Source organism: Apostichopus japonicus, chromosome 4 (genome assembly GCF_037975245.1).
Source record: "Apostichopus japonicus isolate 1M-3 chromosome 4, ASM3797524v1, whole genome shotgun sequence".
In the NCBI taxonomy this organism is placed as follows: Eukaryota; Metazoa; Echinodermata; class Holothuroidea; order Aspidochirotida; family Stichopodidae; genus Apostichopus; species Apostichopus japonicus.
In genome coordinates, this window is record NC_092564.1 from 20,692,780 (window position 1) to 20,711,783 (window position 19,004).

Below are 19,004 nucleotides of genomic sequence, written 5' to 3' on the forward strand. Positions count from 1 at the left end.
GTTCCATTTTGTTAGGTAGTATCGTTCATCTGTTTATTTAATAAATTGAAAACACTTTCTCGTTGTAGACAAACTAATTTGAATATTTTGCTTTGATATATATTTATAACAGTGCTGGTTCTTTTCTACATATGAAGGCAGCGGTAACCCTGAATATGGTTCCTCTTTGAATAAAGAATAAAAGCTCACTTTCTCCTCCACTTTTCACACATACAGCAAAAGTAGTACATTAACATTAGTTGCAAATGAAAAAAAAAAAAACCGGAAAGTTACTTATGCCTGATTGTACATAGAAAAACAATGTGGCGGGATAGGCCACAAATTGCAACAAGTGCAGTTATACCACCGGCGGCGAAGTTGGGGCCACGAAACAAGCGGAGAATTTAGCACGTCCGTCTGACACCTTTCGAAACCAAGAAGAAATCGGCCCATTTGGTAACAGAGTCGCACCGGTTCCGAGCCGATAAACCGGTGGGCCAATCCGATTCTGGGTGGGTTTTTTTTTGGGGGGGGGGGTGAGATATTACTAACTTGGCAATCATTAGCCATCGCGCCTTCCATTATTTAATTCCTTCTCCACATGAGATCATTTCATAATCAATATCAAGATTACACTGCAACAAACAAAACACAGAATACAATAGGATTAGCTGGTAGTTATTTGTTGAAGGTGAGACAATCAATAAATATCAGACTCTGCATACATTAATGTCATAAACTGTTCTCAAAGACCTTGTGTGAATCAAAAGTGCAGTTTATTTATTCTCTCGGTTAAGTTTCGCAACAGTGAACAAGTTTGTGAAGATAATGGGAGAAAGTGGGATAGAAATTTATATATATTTAATATATATATATGTACTCAAATGGCAGATTTTTGCGTTAATATTGACAAAATTGTTCGAATTAAGTTAAAATGCCGTAACACTTTAATGTATATATCTTGAGTTCTTGACTATACTCAAATTTCCTTTCAAATGAACTTAAGTAAAAGTTGATTTGCGTGTTCATTCATTTCATTTCAATAGCTAAGAAAATGTTAACTAAATTTGGGATATCATAGACTTAATAGGGGAAGGGTGAATGTGATTTAGTCTAAATATGACTTGATCGATCGACATGTGGTGCAAGTTTTTACGTTTTCCTTTATGTATTACAATGTTTATTTATACCTAATCGCTGAATCTAAAATACTTAACTTCTTAACATAACATAATAATGACATTTGGTTTCAAAATAAGAAAAGATAAGCAACTTAATATAACATGTGTCAGATCCTATAGAAGCGCTGTGACATCACAGCTTTTAGACTTTTAAGTATATCTCCCTAGCGGAATTATATTTTACTTAATTTTAAACCGACTCATGTTAATTCATCATTTTCATTACAATTTACAGCCAGTTGGGACAAGTTCATAATGCTAATACCTCTCTAAACTGTCCTCCAATATCATGCTTCAAAGCACTTGTATTGGCAGTACAAACAGTTCCTTACCTTTATCTGATACAAACATGATATTCATACTGCTCATACTGCCAAGATGAGTGCTCTGAAAGCGGGACTTGACAAAACAGTATATAAAAAAGGTTGTCCCAACTACTGGGTGACACTTGAATTAACCATCACTTTGCTACATGAGTTGTTACTACCTGTAGGCATGCACATAAGTAGCCTTTCTTAACACACACATGAAATCAAGATAAATGATTATATGTAAGTTGTCTTGCAGAAATAGACATGATCATAATACGGCCCTTACAGGAACTATAGTGTGTCAGCTGCAGGGATTCAGCCCCGGGGCGCAGAGTCAATAAGGGGGACCATGGGAAGAATGGGATAAATAATAATGTACCCTATGAAAACTGCAGTCTTCAAAGGGTGGGGGGGGGGGGGAGAGCGACACAGTTGGTGATTTTCCCTCTTTTTAAAGCCATACATTATTTGATTGATGTTATTTTTTTTTAAATTGGGGCTTTTTCCACGTTTTGAAGCCAATGTTATGTTTGCCTTGAATCCATGAGTAATTATGTTAACATAACATGGTTTTTGATGTACGAAAGATATGCATACTGAGGATATATATAGTTATGTTTAATGTACAGAAACCTGGGTTGGTGACGGCTTATTAAAGCCTGAAAGAATTGAAAAAAATCGCAGTTATTTGACGAAAATTAGACTTAATATTTAAATCGATTTTAAGATTAAAAAAAAAATTATCTCACATTATGTTTGTCTTGAATTCATGCGATTTCTTTTTCAACTTGAAGTGGTCCTTGTGGTAAACAATTGATGAACAGATTATTAAGTACTGCATTTCAGTACCAAAATCATATCAACATATTCAATTTATGTAACACCATATATTCAACATATACATTTTCTCAAAAAAACAATAAAAAAGGAATAAACTTTGAGCTCATTGAATTTTGTTCCTAATTCGTACTATTAAACACAACAAGTGAGTCCCGTATTCATTTTTTATATTCTGTTAGATATAGCCCTGCTTGATTCTGAAAATGTTCTTAATTCAAGCCTCCCGTGTAGAATGTATGATGATGAAAACATTTCCTTTTTAAATGTATTTCAGTTAAGAGTTAAAAAATTACTCTTTGGTTTAAATCAGTGATTAACAAATTCAATGTATTTTTTTTTTAAATCGCCAATCTCTGGAGCCCGGTGATGTAATCTCCCAGGGGCGACCTGGCTCTTATAAACCAAAATAAAACACCAAGTACCCTAATGGTGAAATAATATACTTTTGGAATTTAACTCAACGATTGATAACACCCCCCCCCCGACCCCCCGCTCTTTTAGAGACATTCTTGTTCTCCAACAAGAAAAACCTCCTAACAATTCATAAAGGGACAATAAGAAAGTGAAAAATAATATTATTATATTTTCAGGCTATTTCATGATACAAATGATTCCCTCTGCAACCCCCTTCCCGATCCTACCCCCCCCCCCCTCATACAAAGGAGAGACAGAAAACATTGCGTGTCCGTAGTGCCGATCGAAGAATGATTGTACTTTAAGCAAACATGAACGCTGGAACCAAGAATCTGAACACGGCTCCTTAGTAACGCTACAGACAATATATACACATACATTGATGTATATACACCGTGTCTCAATTAACAAATCCATAGTAGAAAAACAGCCAGCCCCGGGATGCAAAAGAAAGTAATCCAAGCGAAACCTGATCGATATATTTATATAAAAAACGGGCTTTGTTCAGTTAACATTGAGATTGAGAAAAGAAATAAGCGATTGACTTATCAAAAGAGATTGAAAGAAAGAAAGGGAGGGTGATAAAGAGAAAGAGAAGAAGAAAGAGATATTCAAGAACATTATCTTATTGTTATCAATTGAAGAAAGGAGAAGAGGTAACATTAACTTTGAAAGATACTCATGTGTTTAGAGGAGAGGTGTTAGGTTTCTTCAACGAACGCTAACTCCACGCTTGATTTTCTTCAACTTTTCTACAAATAATCGCGCACTCGACAAAGGATAACATGCTGGCATCGGACGTGCTAACCACGGAAGGGTATCCAAGGTAATAAAAAAAGAAATTGAATGTTAATTTGTTTTATAAATTTGTTTTCTGTTTCAATTCAAATTGTTTGTCGATTTTTGTTTTGAGGACTGTTGTAAATTGTTGTTGTCATGTGCGTTAAATTTAGGAGTGAAAGTTAACATTTCGGATTGATATCTTAGAAACGTTTGACTTGTATTACCGATTCAAATCCTCTTAAATTAGAGACAACTCCAACTAAGTTTGTACCGAAGTCGTTCGGCACCTTGGAGATGATAATGTAAAGTGTGACTATAGAATTACTCGAGTCAAGAAATTGTTAGAAACGCTCATGAAAAGGTGTGACTCGTTGGGCTCCTTGTATATACCAACTGATCTTGTTAGGACTAAGGTTAGGTTATATAAAAAAAAACAATTTCACTGCAATACAGTCGCTATACATGTATCTAACCTCCTTCTCTGTTCAGTTACGCTACCAAACTGTTAATATATGAACATTTTGCTTTTGGCTGTAATACTGTGCGTTTGAACGTAAGCAAAATTTAGATGACAAAGAACATGTTTGGTTTTGTAGATATTTAAAGAGAATCCAGGATGAAGCAAGTTGTTCGAATCCAGTTTGACATCTAGCAGCAGCCTTTTACAATTGTTTTATTGTTTATGTTCTATTTCGTTTGTCGATTCCTGCTTTCAATGACTGTTGGGTTCATTAACAGGGTTTGCTTTGGTTTATATAAGCATAATAGAACTGTCTAATTAGAAAATAAACCACAAGCGACCAGAGTGAATGAATGAAAGGGGCATGATAGCACCTCATGGACGGGAAGATCTGAGGAGTTTGTGACTTAATCATATCAGATTAAGGTAACAGTTTAAAGATGAGATCAGAAACACATGTGCCGACGGGATTTAATTGTAAAGTAAGTAAATCAGTGGATTAACGAACCGATACAATAGAAATAGACTGGTGTTTTGCTAAACCACTTAATGAAATGATCTTTATGACAAAAGTGTTATTGTTATGACTTTGATTGAATCAGTCGGGTGGTGAATGGTAACCCATCGTTTGTTGTTAGTTTGTATAACGTAGTGACTTTGGTGTATGACATTGATACATTGGACAAGTCAACAGGTATATGTGATTGGGGAATCCACCGCACCCCATACCGCCACCACCAATGAAGTCAGCTTCCACTTCCTCTGGCTGTTTTGTTGTCTATTATTGTTGTTGTTGCTTCCATTCTGAATAATTTGCTAATCTACTTTGCATCATTCTCTAGGTTCCACCTATTTTTCTGCTTTATATATCCGCCATCCTACATGAGATGTGCTTGTCTTCCTCCCCTGTCACATGACCTGGGAATCCAATGGCCTCTTGTGAATATGTTCACTGGAATATCTTGAGAAAGACGATGAAGGGGTGGGGATAGGGGTGGGGATAGGGTGGGGACAGGTGGTGGGGATAGGGGTGGGGATAGGGGTGGGGATAGGGGGTGGGGATAGGGGTGGCGAAGACAGATAGAGACGGTTAATAGAATGGTATAAACAATAGACTAAACGGGAAAGGAAGGGAAGGGAATTGTAAGCAACATTGGAAAGAACAAAAGAGAATGGCAATTCGTACTTTAACATTAGGCCCGCGCGTGCTTGTATTTTTAACAAATCAACGCATAAACAGACATTTGACATGTACGTGGGCCCTTGTTGAGGTGGGCTACTTTAAGTCATGCCCGTGTCATTCCGATATTGAATCATTCTTCCGGCAAACAATGTGTCTGCCTCTCTCATCCCACACTCTTGTAATTTGTTCTGACTATTTTCTTCATATTTATCCCATTTATCGACAAGATGAACATTGCTCTTACTACTCCGATTACTCTACTTCTCAAAAGTAATCTCCTAACCTACTGTTACCCCCCCCCCCCCTAATAAATGCACTTATAGTAGTTTCAAAATGTGAGATGTTTACTCTCCTCTTTCAAACTTCTCTTCTCTCTGAAGGATCCCCTCCTGGGATCAAACAGGGTTACCATCATCATATCGTAGCGTGTTCTGTACGAGAAGTTAAGTCAAAGTGGTTCATTCTTGTCTCCCTCGATCAGTCCTTACGACTGGGAAGGGGAGGGTCGGGTGGGTGAGGGTGGGCAGCTCAAGGCCATGTGAAACATATAAATAATAATGGATTCTGATATCATAATATACTTAATAATAAAAATGACTACGGGTGAATTCACATAATCTTCCCCAACCTATAGCTCTCGACCCCCTGCTGCATGATATGCCGTTTCCTGCTGTTTTCAACATCATGTTGGATTAAATCAAGGTATCACTTTTTATTAACAATTTCTTCGTCAATTTATCACGACAGTTCCACGAAAATGACCCACCCACACATCCTCTTCGGAAATCCTTTGGCGAGAATCGACAGGGTGTACGACACTGTTAGACCAGCCCCGTCACCAGACAGATTGAGGGAAATGGAAGATGGTTTTATCCTCGACTGTATCATCACCGATAAACTCCGATATAAATGGTCGGCTGACATCATACCGAAATACGACGCTAGGTTCGACCCGTACGCAGCTCATTATTTTAAATCACCGGCTGTTAATCTACTTTTACGGAAAACGATAATAAACGTAAGTTGATATTTTCCTTTCGATGACACACAGAGGTGGCGGTATTTTGATGAAGGGAATTGGAGGGATGGGGAGGAGGGATGGGGAGGAGCGGGCGGGGGGAGGCAGTTAACCGTAACCCATGCGGTGAGAATGATTTAAACATCGAACTTTAATATTTTCTTCTGTATGAGAAAAGGGAAAACCATAAAACAGTATAACGAAAGATCTACAACGTTTAAAAAGTTTATTCACATAATAATGGTTCATTAGTTCTCTGTGGCTGATTCGGGAGGAGCAGGGGATAAAGGGTCACTAGGGTCCATCGGACGGGTGTAATAGGGAGGAAACTCTCGACTACTAGACATATACAGTATTCTAGAATTTTATTTAAAGTTGAATCGGTGGGAAACCTCAAACTTGCTTATTTCTTTTTGCGGCCCTTAAATTCACTAAAGTGATGGTGGTACTTGTTGGGGCGACGAGAGAGTGGGACGGGGGGGGGGGGTGTGAGTGCGATAGATTGTCACATGGAAGGAATAAGGTACGGTAACTTTGCTTTAAACCTTAAAAGCATATGCAAGTAAAAACAAAACACGTTCGATTTTGTATGTATGTCTTTACACGTAACCGTGAATGCATGCACAAATATAACACAGATACAGAAATGAATTAATAGCGAATAAAATTTGTTTATTACAGACAGTAATAACTTTCCGTGCTCTAGAGGCCAAAGAAAGGTACCTTTTTCCCCTCTCGTTCAGAATGTCTTTATGGTTATTTATGCTTGTTATACACCGTTTAAAGTTATCTTAAAGTCCTGTCTGGGAAGATTCGCTAAATCAAGCCCTTCTATACCGTACGCAACCATCAGTAACTGATAACGAACCACGAGCCAAAACCCAAACAGAAGATAACTCAGACGTAACGATCAATTTACTTATCAAGAAAACGACAAACAACATTTTCAAATATTGATAAATTATATAAACACGGCATTTTAAGGATAATTTACGGACGTTGTATCAGTTGTATATATATGTATGTATATATATGTGTGTAAGTTGAAAAGAAAACCGAGTGGAATTTATCAAGTTTCCTTATTTCTGAGATTTATTGGATTCAAGTTCTCTCATCCCCCCCCCTTCTGTTATGATTATTTTATCGGTTGATGGCTGATCATTAAGAGGAAGAAGAAAAGTGTCATTTACAAAACCTTTTTTACGTTTCCTCATAAAAAAAATTGGCTGATGGAATTATTTGTACAATAATAAGACATCATTGATACGCAAATTAACGAGTATAAATATTTCAAGTGATATAGCCGTTCTATATTATTTATGACTTTTTTTCATAAGACTATATGTTTTTAATCTTTTTTTAAGAGTCTGACGTGGTATAATTCATCTAATTTGAGAGATTTTTAACTGACATTTTTATACGTTTCACACTTGAATATTAAAATGCGGTTAAAATATTAATGGTACACTTAATATATTCAGTTGGTTTCCATATTTCTCTTGTTTTGGATATGAATCGAGTGAATGGTTCATATCATTCGACAGATAACTTTTTCCCCATTAAAAGTATATATATATTTATATTTCTCCTGGATTTAAATTAAGAAGGAAAAAACACCGAGGCAAGAAGCATTCTTTTAAAAAAGAAAATAAGAAGAAGAGAATTCAGAGCAGTGGAAGACACTGCCGAGGTTTATGTTTTACTATATATAGGACAACATTTGAGAGTGGTGGGTTCGAATTTTAAATGAAAATTAAATTAAATTTTCTCTTTCATTCCAATTGTTACATTTAAAGGTTCGATTGAAATTCTGAATATTTCTAACGTCACATCAGATACTAGGGAGGGATTGAAACCCACAGACATATCCCAGGCAGACTTGTAGTAAGAGTACAATAGCACGGGTGCGGGTGGAACAGCATGAGTACGAATACAACAGTATGAGTATGAGTACAACAGTATATACAAGTACAACAGCACGGGTACGAGTACAACAGCATGAGTACGAGTACAACATATACGACTACAATATCATGAGTACGAAAACAACAGTATGAGTACGAGTACAAAAGCATGAATACGAGTACAACAGCATGAATACGGGTACAACAGCACGAGTTCGTGTACAGAATGAGTAGGAGTACACATAGAATACACCTTTGTATGAGTACGAGTATATAAGGCTAAAGTGATATTATGGTACATAATATATCTGTACTATCATTATTTCCAATGGACCCAAATTACTAGTACAACCACATGGCTAAGAGTACAATGAATAAGTGCAATTGTACCATCAGGTACCGTACTAATACAATGATCTATGTACGTGGGTATATGATGAGTACCAACCTTAGTCTTGCATTATTGGCTACACTATATAGATCTCCAAAATACCCCAGAGTGAGAGTAAATTTACGTCATGATGGTGGGGGGGGGGGTGACCAGTTGGAGCACAGGTACAACATATATGCTATAACAATGTTGGGTATACACACAAAAACAGGTCAGGTTGGTTTAATTTCGATTAAAAGTTATGTATAATCAATAGCACCAGACGCGTTAGAGCATGTCTGGTGATGACATGTAGAATTATAGATTGACCAGTTTAATCTAAAAATATTGACTAGTGATATTAATTTTCAATCTTCATTAATTTAAGTTATTATAATGGTTTTCATACTTTTCTATGCATGTAATATATTTCAAGGTAAAGAGGAAGCAATGGAAGGTATCAGCAACAACTTTCAAGATAGCTTTCTTTGTTTAAGAATTGTTGACTGTTTCTGTAGCACTTGAAGTAGATAATAAGTTTACTTAACTAATGCATCTGCAAACCAAATTGAGTCGTTTCCATTGTACAAGTAATCCATTGGTCAATAAAACACGTAGACACAAAATATCATCTCCTTGTCCTTACAACGTGTCTATTTGTCATCGGGCCGTTGTTACAGATTTCTAGACTTTCTCACCAAAGTGTCAAACCATTTTTTTCTTTTCTGGAAAGATGGCTGTTTGTTCTTTTTTTTTTTACGAATGTCACGAGGTAGATGGCGCATTTATGGATTAGAACACTCAATATTTAAGTCCAAGTCGGTGTGTATTTGTGCATGAATATTAATTATTTTATGTCGGTGTCACGTGATACCGAAGGATCATTAATTGCGAAATTTAAGTTTTATAAGATATATTACTGTTTAAACGTTCTGTGTAATGACAACAATTAATGCTCTTAGGTCTACTTCCAAATGACTAACAGCCTATATATACATATTACAGTAAACTTTACCTTGCATTGTTCATAATGCAAGGTGGATTGGAGATTGTGGTAGAGAGGAAGGGGGAGGGGATAGCCGGTGACTAACCACATCTTACTAATAATGTGTGTATAAGCCTGTATGTTATTTTTGGTCTCTCTCTCTTCCGCGAATTTGTACTTTCCGAATTCGTGGCGTGCACTTGGGGAGCTGGGTAAGAGGTGGAGGGGGAGAGGGGGTATTTGTTAAAAGGAATATAATTTTAGGTCTTACATCGTATCGAGATTTCGGTTATTGGCTTTGGTTTTGTCCTGAATAAATTTTTGCAAGAAACCTTGTAAGTGATTCAGGTTATGGAAACACATATTAATGATACTAGAAAGTTAATTGATGTCACAAAAGTGAAGTAAATTAAATATCAAATTGGCAATACTTTTAAGGTAGACTATTGATCATATTGCGAGTTCCTTATGTTCAAAATTTATAGTATGTTGGTTGCAAACTGCTGAAAACTGAAGACAGTTAAAGCATCACAATTTTCAGCCAACCGCCTACAACCAGATGCACAAACGCCATATTTTGTCGGGGTGGATGTTATGTGCCTCCCCCCCCAGAAAGGATCTAGGGGGATACTTCATCCTTTGAAAGAAAACTTTGGTTATATAAAGGGTGTTCGGCTTCAAGATGGTGCTACAGTTTGCAACTTTTGAGACATTGTTGAAGAATTTTATATTGGGAGGATTACGACTGTACATACATGTGTTATAGTTATGTATACTGCGCAGACTGAATATACATGTGTTATAGTTACGTACGCTGTGCAGACTGCACATATATATGTTATAGTTATGTATACTGCGCAGACTGAACATACATGTGTTATAGTTACGTACGCTGTGCAGACTGCACATATATATGTTATAGTTATGTATACTGCGCAGACTGAACATATATGTGTTATAGTTATGCGGTATACTGTGCAGACTGTACATACATGTGTTATAGTAATGTATACTGTGCAGACTGTACATACATGTGTTATAGTTATAGATACTGTGCAGACTGTACATACATGTGTTATAGTTATGTATACTGTGCAGACTGTTCATACATTTGTTATAGTTATATGGATATTGTGTGCTAGGTTTTGATTCTTGTAATAATTATGTTATCTGCCCTTTTGGAGGGGGGGGGTGAGTCCCCTTGAGTACTTTTCTTGGAGAGGGCTGAAGTCCCCCTAGAATTGTATATGGTTAGCATCCTCTTTGCAACGGTACACCCCGTTATGAACAACCTGTATGGTAACAATTGAGATTGTATTCCAAATAATCATTACCATTTTTCTTCTCCTCCTCTCAGGATATGAAACCAAGACACTGCACATCTACTCCGATAAAACCCTATCCATTCCATCGTCCTAAACTCCAAACTTTGACACTGTCTGGCAGAAAACGACTCCCTCCAGAGAAAACGCGAGAAGAGTTGGCAGAAAGAAGAGGGAGCTTTATTAATAACAGTGTTTTCATAACCAACCAGGTATGTGCATAGCCAGACACATTGGAAAGTCCGACCTCTATGGCGAGCCAACATGGCCAATAACGGTTGCCTAACATCTTGCTCGAAACAAGCAATCCGCAGCAGCATTTTCCTAAATATGATAAATACAACAACCTTATATTGAATTGGATATCACACTGGATGATTCGAAGTTGTTGGCCCTTAGTTTGGGCGCGAATTTACAAATAGATAAAAATTAGTCTTCTAGTATACATAGCCTACGTTTACACAATGCGTGGACACGGTGCACGCAACTTCTACTCTTGCATTACACACCAAGGCTTTCGAATTCTGTTAGGCAATGACAAACGTGTTACATGAGTGAAAACGCTGCACTGATTGCTTGTTTCGAGCACACGTAGAAGACAGCCATTTTATCCATTTTGGCTTGCCATACTATGATGTCGTTATAGATCGAGATGTATATAAACATTTTCCAATTTTTCATCGACTGTTGAAAAGGGCAGAAAGAAATTCGAAGATATAAAATGTGGTTTGTTTGTACCAAGATTTCTTCGGGTGTGGGGATAAGGATGAAAAATATGTTTCAACTTAACCCTATAACCGTATACAAATATTTTTTATTATATTTCATCAGGTCACCAAACGAAAGCCACTCATTGAACCATACGACGCACTCTACGATAAACACAGCGAAAAGTATTTCCGAAAATCAGCAGTTAAGAAGTTGTTAACCCAGACCGTGACATTTCCAAGACCTAGGGGTATACATCCTATGGTTTGTAAGGTAAGTTTGAGATTTGTTATTGATTGTCAACGTGAAGTACCATTGTGCGTTTGGTCAACAATTTTAGCAACCCAAAGAACATTTCTTATAAAAAAAGAAGAAGACAAAAAAAAATCGGCGAAATTGTGAAAATCAAACAAACTCCTAGATTAGTGCATCAAATGCCCGCTAATTCGTGAGTCAAGAATGCATTCCATTCAAAAATCAACATTTCGTCGCCTAGACATTTTTCCATAAATAGTTTTACTACAAGTAAAATCAGAGTAGAAGATTTCGACTGTTAACCTCATTCCTTGACATTGAGCTGCACTATACAGACCTATACATCGATCTTATGAGGTTTTAGTTTCAAAAAGCATAAAATTCATCAAAATTGATTCAAACAGTTGCTTGCAGATCGATCCAATAGGAATTCACTTCAATAATTGCTTTGGGAAAGTAAGGGATCAAATCGATGGGGTTAATTAAAAACAATAATAACTTTCTCAACAACAACAACAACAACTACGAAACAACAATAACAACGAAGTCGACATCAACAACAACTTGAATTTACGAACGAAGGGTTTTGAAGGAGGAAATCCTGTAACATTTGGGTTGATAACTTGGTGTGTGTGGGTGAGGGGGAGGGGGTATAATGGGTGGAGGCATTGGGATTATACTTGGATCCCCAAAGCTCTACAAACTTTCTGTACTAGTAAACAAACGGTAACCATGCAAGTTGAATTATACAGTCTTCTCAAAGTTTCATTGAGGTGTGAAATCTTGGGTAAAGTTTGATTGCGGGTATGTAAACTTGGTAAAGTTTCATCGAGGTACATTCGATAAAATATTGGTAAAGTTTGTCAACAAAGTATAAAATCTTGCAATGTGAAAATTTCATCTGGGTACTCAATCCTACTATAAAGTTTCATTTAGGGAATTCTAATCTGAGAAAAGTTCCATCAAGGCGTGTAATATTGTTATAATTTCATTGAGTGATACACCCTTGGCACAATGTCATTATATGGGCATGTAATCTTGCACGCATAAAAGAGTTATTGGTTATTGACATATGGCGGGATAAGAAAATTATGGCTTACAATGCCTCCCAGATCGCTGGAAATGGCACTTCCCATGCCTTGTAAGTTGCATCTTAGCATTTTCTGTTTTGAAATTACTAGCGATATCATAAAAACATTAAAACAATTTTTTTTTAAATATGCTCAAGGGGGGGGGGGGCGGCTGATGAGAAGGGCTTCGCGCGTGCCAAATGTCGACCAAATGCCGACTATGTGTCCTTAAATCCGAGTACACGTTATGTTGAAACTGCTCCTTCTCTTTAAAAATTATAGGCCTCATGCACTGAATAAATTACATGGCTAGAGTTTTATGATATTTTGTCTCAGGACTGGGGTTTTAAATTACACGTTATTTACAATTTGTTAAGTTTAGTTGATAATCCAGACATCAATTTAGTCTTCTTTTTTTATGGCAATGAGTTGAGGAAAGTTTGCAATTGGAGAAAAACTCAATTGTTGTTTTATTGTAGTAGCCTTCAAATCTATCGCACACAGTACAACAAGTGCAAGATATTGATTATATACCAATCGATATTCTGTTTAAGTTCAAGGTAACAATGAATAATGCGTTGCTAAGACTTGCCAGGGCAAAGGATCATCAATTTAATCGATCGTTCTGCGAGTTCCTTCTCTGGTCAGGGCTATACCGCCGACAAACAAGTGAACATTCTGTCCACGTCGGAAGCCAGTTAACGAAACTCAAATTATGCTCTAAGAATCATATTGTATAAGATCGTCAATTTTTTGGCCACATCGGTGATTTATTTGAGTTAAGTTGTAATGCCATATTTGTTGGCGTTCCTCGAAAGTGTTACATTTGATTGATTTTGTGAACGGCTCTGTGAGAACGTCTAACAACCCGGAAGTAGATCAATATTGGCGTTACTAGGCAACGAGCAGCTTTGCCGGAAAACCACCTGTTGCAACAAATACAGTGTTTGTATATTGTCGGCCTACGAAGTTTTTCTGAGCTACGGAAATAAACACACGTTAGGCCTTGTTGGTTGCGAGCCTAGCCTAAGTTAGGTTTCATGTTGGAGAAAGCACCGTAGACGTATTGTCGAGAAACTAAAAATGGCTGAAAATGCAGAAGTGGAAAGTATCAACCAGGAGGGAAATGTAGACGGCGAAGTTGAAAACACTGGCAGCGAGGAAGTAGAGAAAGAAGCAAAAGACGAAGTGAGCAGACCTTCATCGCGAGTATCACAAACAGGAAAGAAAAAGAAGCAGAAACCACACAGAGGTCCACCATCACCGACTCCCGAAGAATTAGCAGATAAAGAAAAACATTTCCTTTTAGACTGCATAGCTGTGGATACAATTTGTAAAGACTTTTCACATTCACAACCAAAACTTGGCCCTGCAATACCAGCGTATAATTCACAAAAAGACAAGCATGTGAAAGTTTATTTTCAGCGAGAGGGTGTTGATGTTACTCTCAGAAAAACAGAGCAAGTATGAGCTGAAATTAAAATTTTGTTTGCTTCTCTTATTCCATCGCTAGCCTGTTAATGGCTTAGCCAATGTTCAACATGTCTCCTTCAGTAATTTAGTGAATTAATTAAAATTCCAAATTCATACAGGTTACTGTAGTGTAGAGGTTGCCTCTTATTCTTAAACTAGCCTAAGCAGGAAATCAATTGTAGGCCACCTGTGGGTTAATTAATTCACTGGATTGAAAAAGCTAGCATTAAAATTGGTGGAATAGATAAGTGCTACCCAGTTCACGTAGAAATGGCCTGTTCGATAAAGACCGAAGTTTGGTCTATTTGATAAATCTAAATTGACCCATTTCCTCTTCTCTGTGAATAATTTAATTTGGGCCAGTATTTCCTTATCTTTGTACTGTTAACTTATAAATAAATTTACATGTTATGCATTCATATCATGGGAATGTTGCAAACATGCATGGAATTGCTGATCGATACAAACATAGCTGAACATGTCATGTTAACCTTACTGGTACATTGATGAATTTGGACTTCATTTCATAGAAGTGATGCAAGTTTATGAAACATTATGAAATATTCATTTTGTACTTCTGTCATCCTTCAACTATTCAATGGCAATTAGTGCATCACATCACATTTACCTCTTTGTTTATGATAGGTGTTGTACATCTGCAATGACGAATATTATCAATCCCTCCCCCCACCCCCTCCCCCCCCCAAAAATGAAGGTTTGCTTAGACAGCTTTTCGGGGAGAATGAAGAATTTCACGTACGGTACCTTGACATGTACTTTATATAACATATCAGAAACTGTAGTGCAACTTTGCTATGTTTTATATCTTTCAGGATAAAGGTGGGACTTCCATTGATGGTCCAGTGATTGATAGATTCATTGAGTCTGGTTCTGGTTACAGATACCTACATGCAAGGAATGAAGCTCCCCGAGCAGCTAAAGGTTTGTGGTTTGATGAAATTCATGATGTAAACTAGCTGATCTATGTTTGTCTCCAATCTTGGTTTAATAACGTGACTTGGTAGTTGATAATGGTGTTGGTAGACTTTCCAAAGTGAAGGAGGTACGTAGCAGGTACCAAACACGAAAAGTGCAATTGCTAATTTTGCCACAGACAGGAGTCACAATGTAACAATGGTGTAGTGTAACCTGTTGATTCCCTATACTCTTGATTATTTGCGAACTTTTAATAAAAACAAACTGCAAAAATATGACGGCAGTCCATTTCCATTCTCCTTTTTCTCCAGCTCTCAGCAAAACAAAATTAAAATCCAGTCTACTGAATGTTTCTTCCAATAGGCAGACTTTAATTTAGCGAAGCCCTCTTTAAGTACTGAATTTTGAATGTTGAATGTCTCTTTCCTAAAATAACAAATTATCTATGAGAATGCATGGATTAATCAAGCTGATCAATGATCCGATCTGGGGTTGGTCCAAGTTTAATTAGTTGTACATCCAACATAGCTTCACATAGAGCTGTTGTGAGATCTACCTTAATAGCTCAACGTTACCCTAGCTCCCTAGGACCATTTACCACCCTCTGCTAATATATGTATTCTCCAAGCAGTAGTTTTCCATGTATAATAAAAGTAAGATAACTAAGAACCTCGTCTACACTTGCTCTCTTTCCATCTCATCATCCCAACGATACTCAGTAAACATCAGATCTCATAGTTGAACTTGAAGCTAAGCCGTTTTGTGTGTTCATTGTGTACATCCACTGTTTGACCCCATCGGTAATATTATAATAACTACTTCCGCTGTCCAGGTTGTAGAATCCTTGTGTACAATGGAAATGTCAAAATATTAGGATCCACCTTTTAAGGTTTTGCCTTTTCTTCCTACACTTTTTGTATATCTACATTTTATTTTGCAGCCGGTCATTCGCAAGATCAAGTCGATGGACACGGGCAGTTTATGTCAGATGCTAAACCTAATTTTGGTTACCACGGTCAGTTTGGCTATCGCAGAAACACACCATGGCTCCGCAACATGCCATCTCCCTTCGGAGTTGACCCACGGTCACCCTTACATTAGGCATAATTTCTTTTAAACTGGCAGTTAGCATGTGACCAGTAATATTGAACGTATACTTGTTAGTGTATGATCGTCTAAACTTCCATATTTCTCTCAGGTAAGAGGCAACATTAACCAAATGCAACAGGAGAGTAGGGAATGTTGAAAAAATAACTTAATAACATCTAAAAATGTCATCATCTGCATTGCCCTCAAAATGTCAGTGCAAGAGAAACAAAAGTGTTTTGTTGTTTAGATTTTAACATCTCCTTAACAGGCAACTTCAAGGTGATTTGTGTTACCCAGATACCTGTATTTGTCTATAATTGCCCTCACCTTAAATCATGTAGGGGAGAATTTTTTTTAAAAGTTTGAACAAGTTTAGCTGTCTAAAATATCAGGGGCAATACATGTGTCCTCTTAATGTAAAAAAAATGAGCCCAAATTATATTTGAGGATTAGTTATAGGAAACAAAGAGAGATTGATTATATCTTAATTATGAGATGGCAAACAGATCCAAAAAACGTTTTGTAGGTCTTAAAGGCATGATATGTTATACCAGGAATTGAATTTTTCTTTTTACACATCTTTAGTTTTGGCCACTGTGAAAGTTTAAAAGCACTGAATAGCCTGGATATTGCTATCAGTATTGTAAGCAAATTTTAACCAAAACTCTACTTGATTGTGAGCAAACTGCATTGAAACAATTTATCTAACTTAATTAATTAATGGTAACTACAACTACAGTTTGAACATCAAAGAATACTTAAAGTGTGTTGTAGGGTTACAGCATTGTAGCCATTTTCTCAATTATCTCGAGATATTTCCGTAGTCACATTAATAAAGATGAATTATCACAAGACAAATGGGGAAGCAGGTATGTGATAAGAAACATCTCGTAAAGTATTTTATTATCAGTGGTTCGTTTAACAGTAGACTTGTAATATACTATTGGTTTGGTATGAGTTGTGGTGTGGGGGGGGGGGGTTCAGAGGTAGTGTAATTGTGTAAATGAAAGTTCGGTTTAACACCATCAGAGTCAGCTATATGACTGCTGGTAGTTTCATTCAGGTGAACCAAATGTCAGGTATCTAGCTTCTTGAGTGCCGTAATATATCTCTTCATTTAACACATACCACCATGCCATTATGATTGCATATATCAGTGTTATCATATCGCCTTTACTGAAAGATCCAAAATGATATTTGAATCTGACTCACAGTTGCATAAATATCCACTTTATGCAAGTAACCATACAAGGCCAGCAGTACTAAGAATTATGCAGAAGTTTTGCCTCGTGCATAAGCATCAGATGTTGCAACAGTAAAGTTTTTGTTATAATAAATTAGTAAGTATATACTGACATTAGCAATCAAACCAAACGTTTCGAGAATATAATTTTTCAGGTCAAGTGTTCTTTTTCTCTTTGACTACTTTATTCAAGGAGAGAAAATGAAGCAACACAGAGATCACATGTTCAGTGTATAATTTATTAATGTCATCTATTGATCACTCTCAGCATGATCCCATGTCTTACCGATGATTTCCTTGAGGAGTAGGATTTGTGATTAATTGGAAGGGAAATTTTAAGGATTATTTGCAATATTTTCCTTCAAAGATTTGACTCTATCCCTCCTCTATATCTTAAATATTTTAATATGGATACATGTTTGTGTCATGTAAGGTAGCTTATACGGGATTTTCTCAGCTGTACCAGCCTTCTAGGCGAGATATGATATATTTAAGATAAACCAAATAAACCACTAATTGTTGATGACGTCAGCCATAAATCCAGAAACGGTTAATTATGTAGACAAAATATTAAATTGTCTTCCTTATTAGTTATGCCCCAAAAGACTGATTTCAAGTTGCATAAGAGCGTTGCATTTTATAATATAAAGACAGTATAGATTCGAGGTAAAAGTAGATTGCTGATATTAAATTTTTGTCTTTGCCTCTGAATGTGAAGGAGGTGTAGGACTTTCCCGCTGCCCTTTTAAATTTACATAAAAGTTGGAGGACCTGGCGTTTTCATCCCATAGCAGGATCCTGCCTCTGATGAATATCCAGCTTAAATCGCAAGGCCGAGCCCCTCTTACTTTTATTATATACCTACAAAGGCTTTTGGAAGTAGATATGTGGTTCTGAACAATTCTATCTCCCTTTAAAACTTTATAAAGACAATTAGCTAGTCTCATCGTGGTCAAACTTTTAGCGGAAGTATATGGTCGTTAAAAACACCCCTGGAATTTATATTCAGCTTTCCAGATCATTCCTATTTCGAATATTAACTTTTGTCTTTTAAAGGAAGCCTCTCTTGGAGGATTAAATGCATAAAGAAGGGAAAACTATTATCATTAGCTGACCGTTCAGGATCTTCTTACATATCTGGATGGAGAGTGGGGGTGGGGGGAGTGAGAAATACGGTTAAGTTGTAAATATTTTAAGTGTTCTAATTAATAATTAATATCATGTATACATATATTCTTCCATTCAAAGTTTCTTGACACTATTTCAAATTTCAATTTTTAGCTGTGAGAATACATTATGTTACTTCCATAGCATAGCAAGTCAGAATAAATCAGAAGACAAATATATATATATATTCTCTTTTGTTTTATTTATTAATTGAATTGGCAATGTTTACTATGAAAAATCAGATACCACCAACGCAAGCACACCATTACACCAAATCACTGAAATACTGTTTTTTAATACCGAGGATTACTAA

General features: G+C 36.6%; 1 protein-coding gene across 2 annotated transcripts; it reads left to right on the forward strand.

Moving 5' to 3' along the window:
- Window positions 1–3,232: 3,232 nt before the first annotated feature.
- On the forward strand, window positions 3,233–18,554 carry LOC139966783 (sperm microtubule associated protein 1-like). Of its 2 annotated transcripts, XM_071970140.1 has the most exons (6): window positions 3,233–3,551; window positions 5,899–6,169; window positions 10,786–10,962; window positions 11,582–11,731; window positions 15,090–15,198; window positions 16,133–18,554. In XM_071970140.1, the coding sequence occupies exons 1-6, from the start codon at window positions 3,511–3,513 to the stop codon at window positions 16,291–16,293; spliced, it is 909 nt and encodes a 302-aa protein (XP_071826241.1). In that variant the 5' UTR covers window positions 3,233–3,510; the 3' UTR covers window positions 16,294–18,554. The 2 variants fall into 2 exon arrangements, with proteins under 2 accessions (XP_071826241.1, XP_071826242.1); XM_071970141.1 differs by lacking the exons at window positions 3,233–3,551; window positions 5,899–6,169; window positions 10,786–10,962; window positions 11,582–11,731 and adding an exon at window positions 13,461–14,247.
- Window positions 18,555–19,004: the final 450 nt, after the last annotated feature.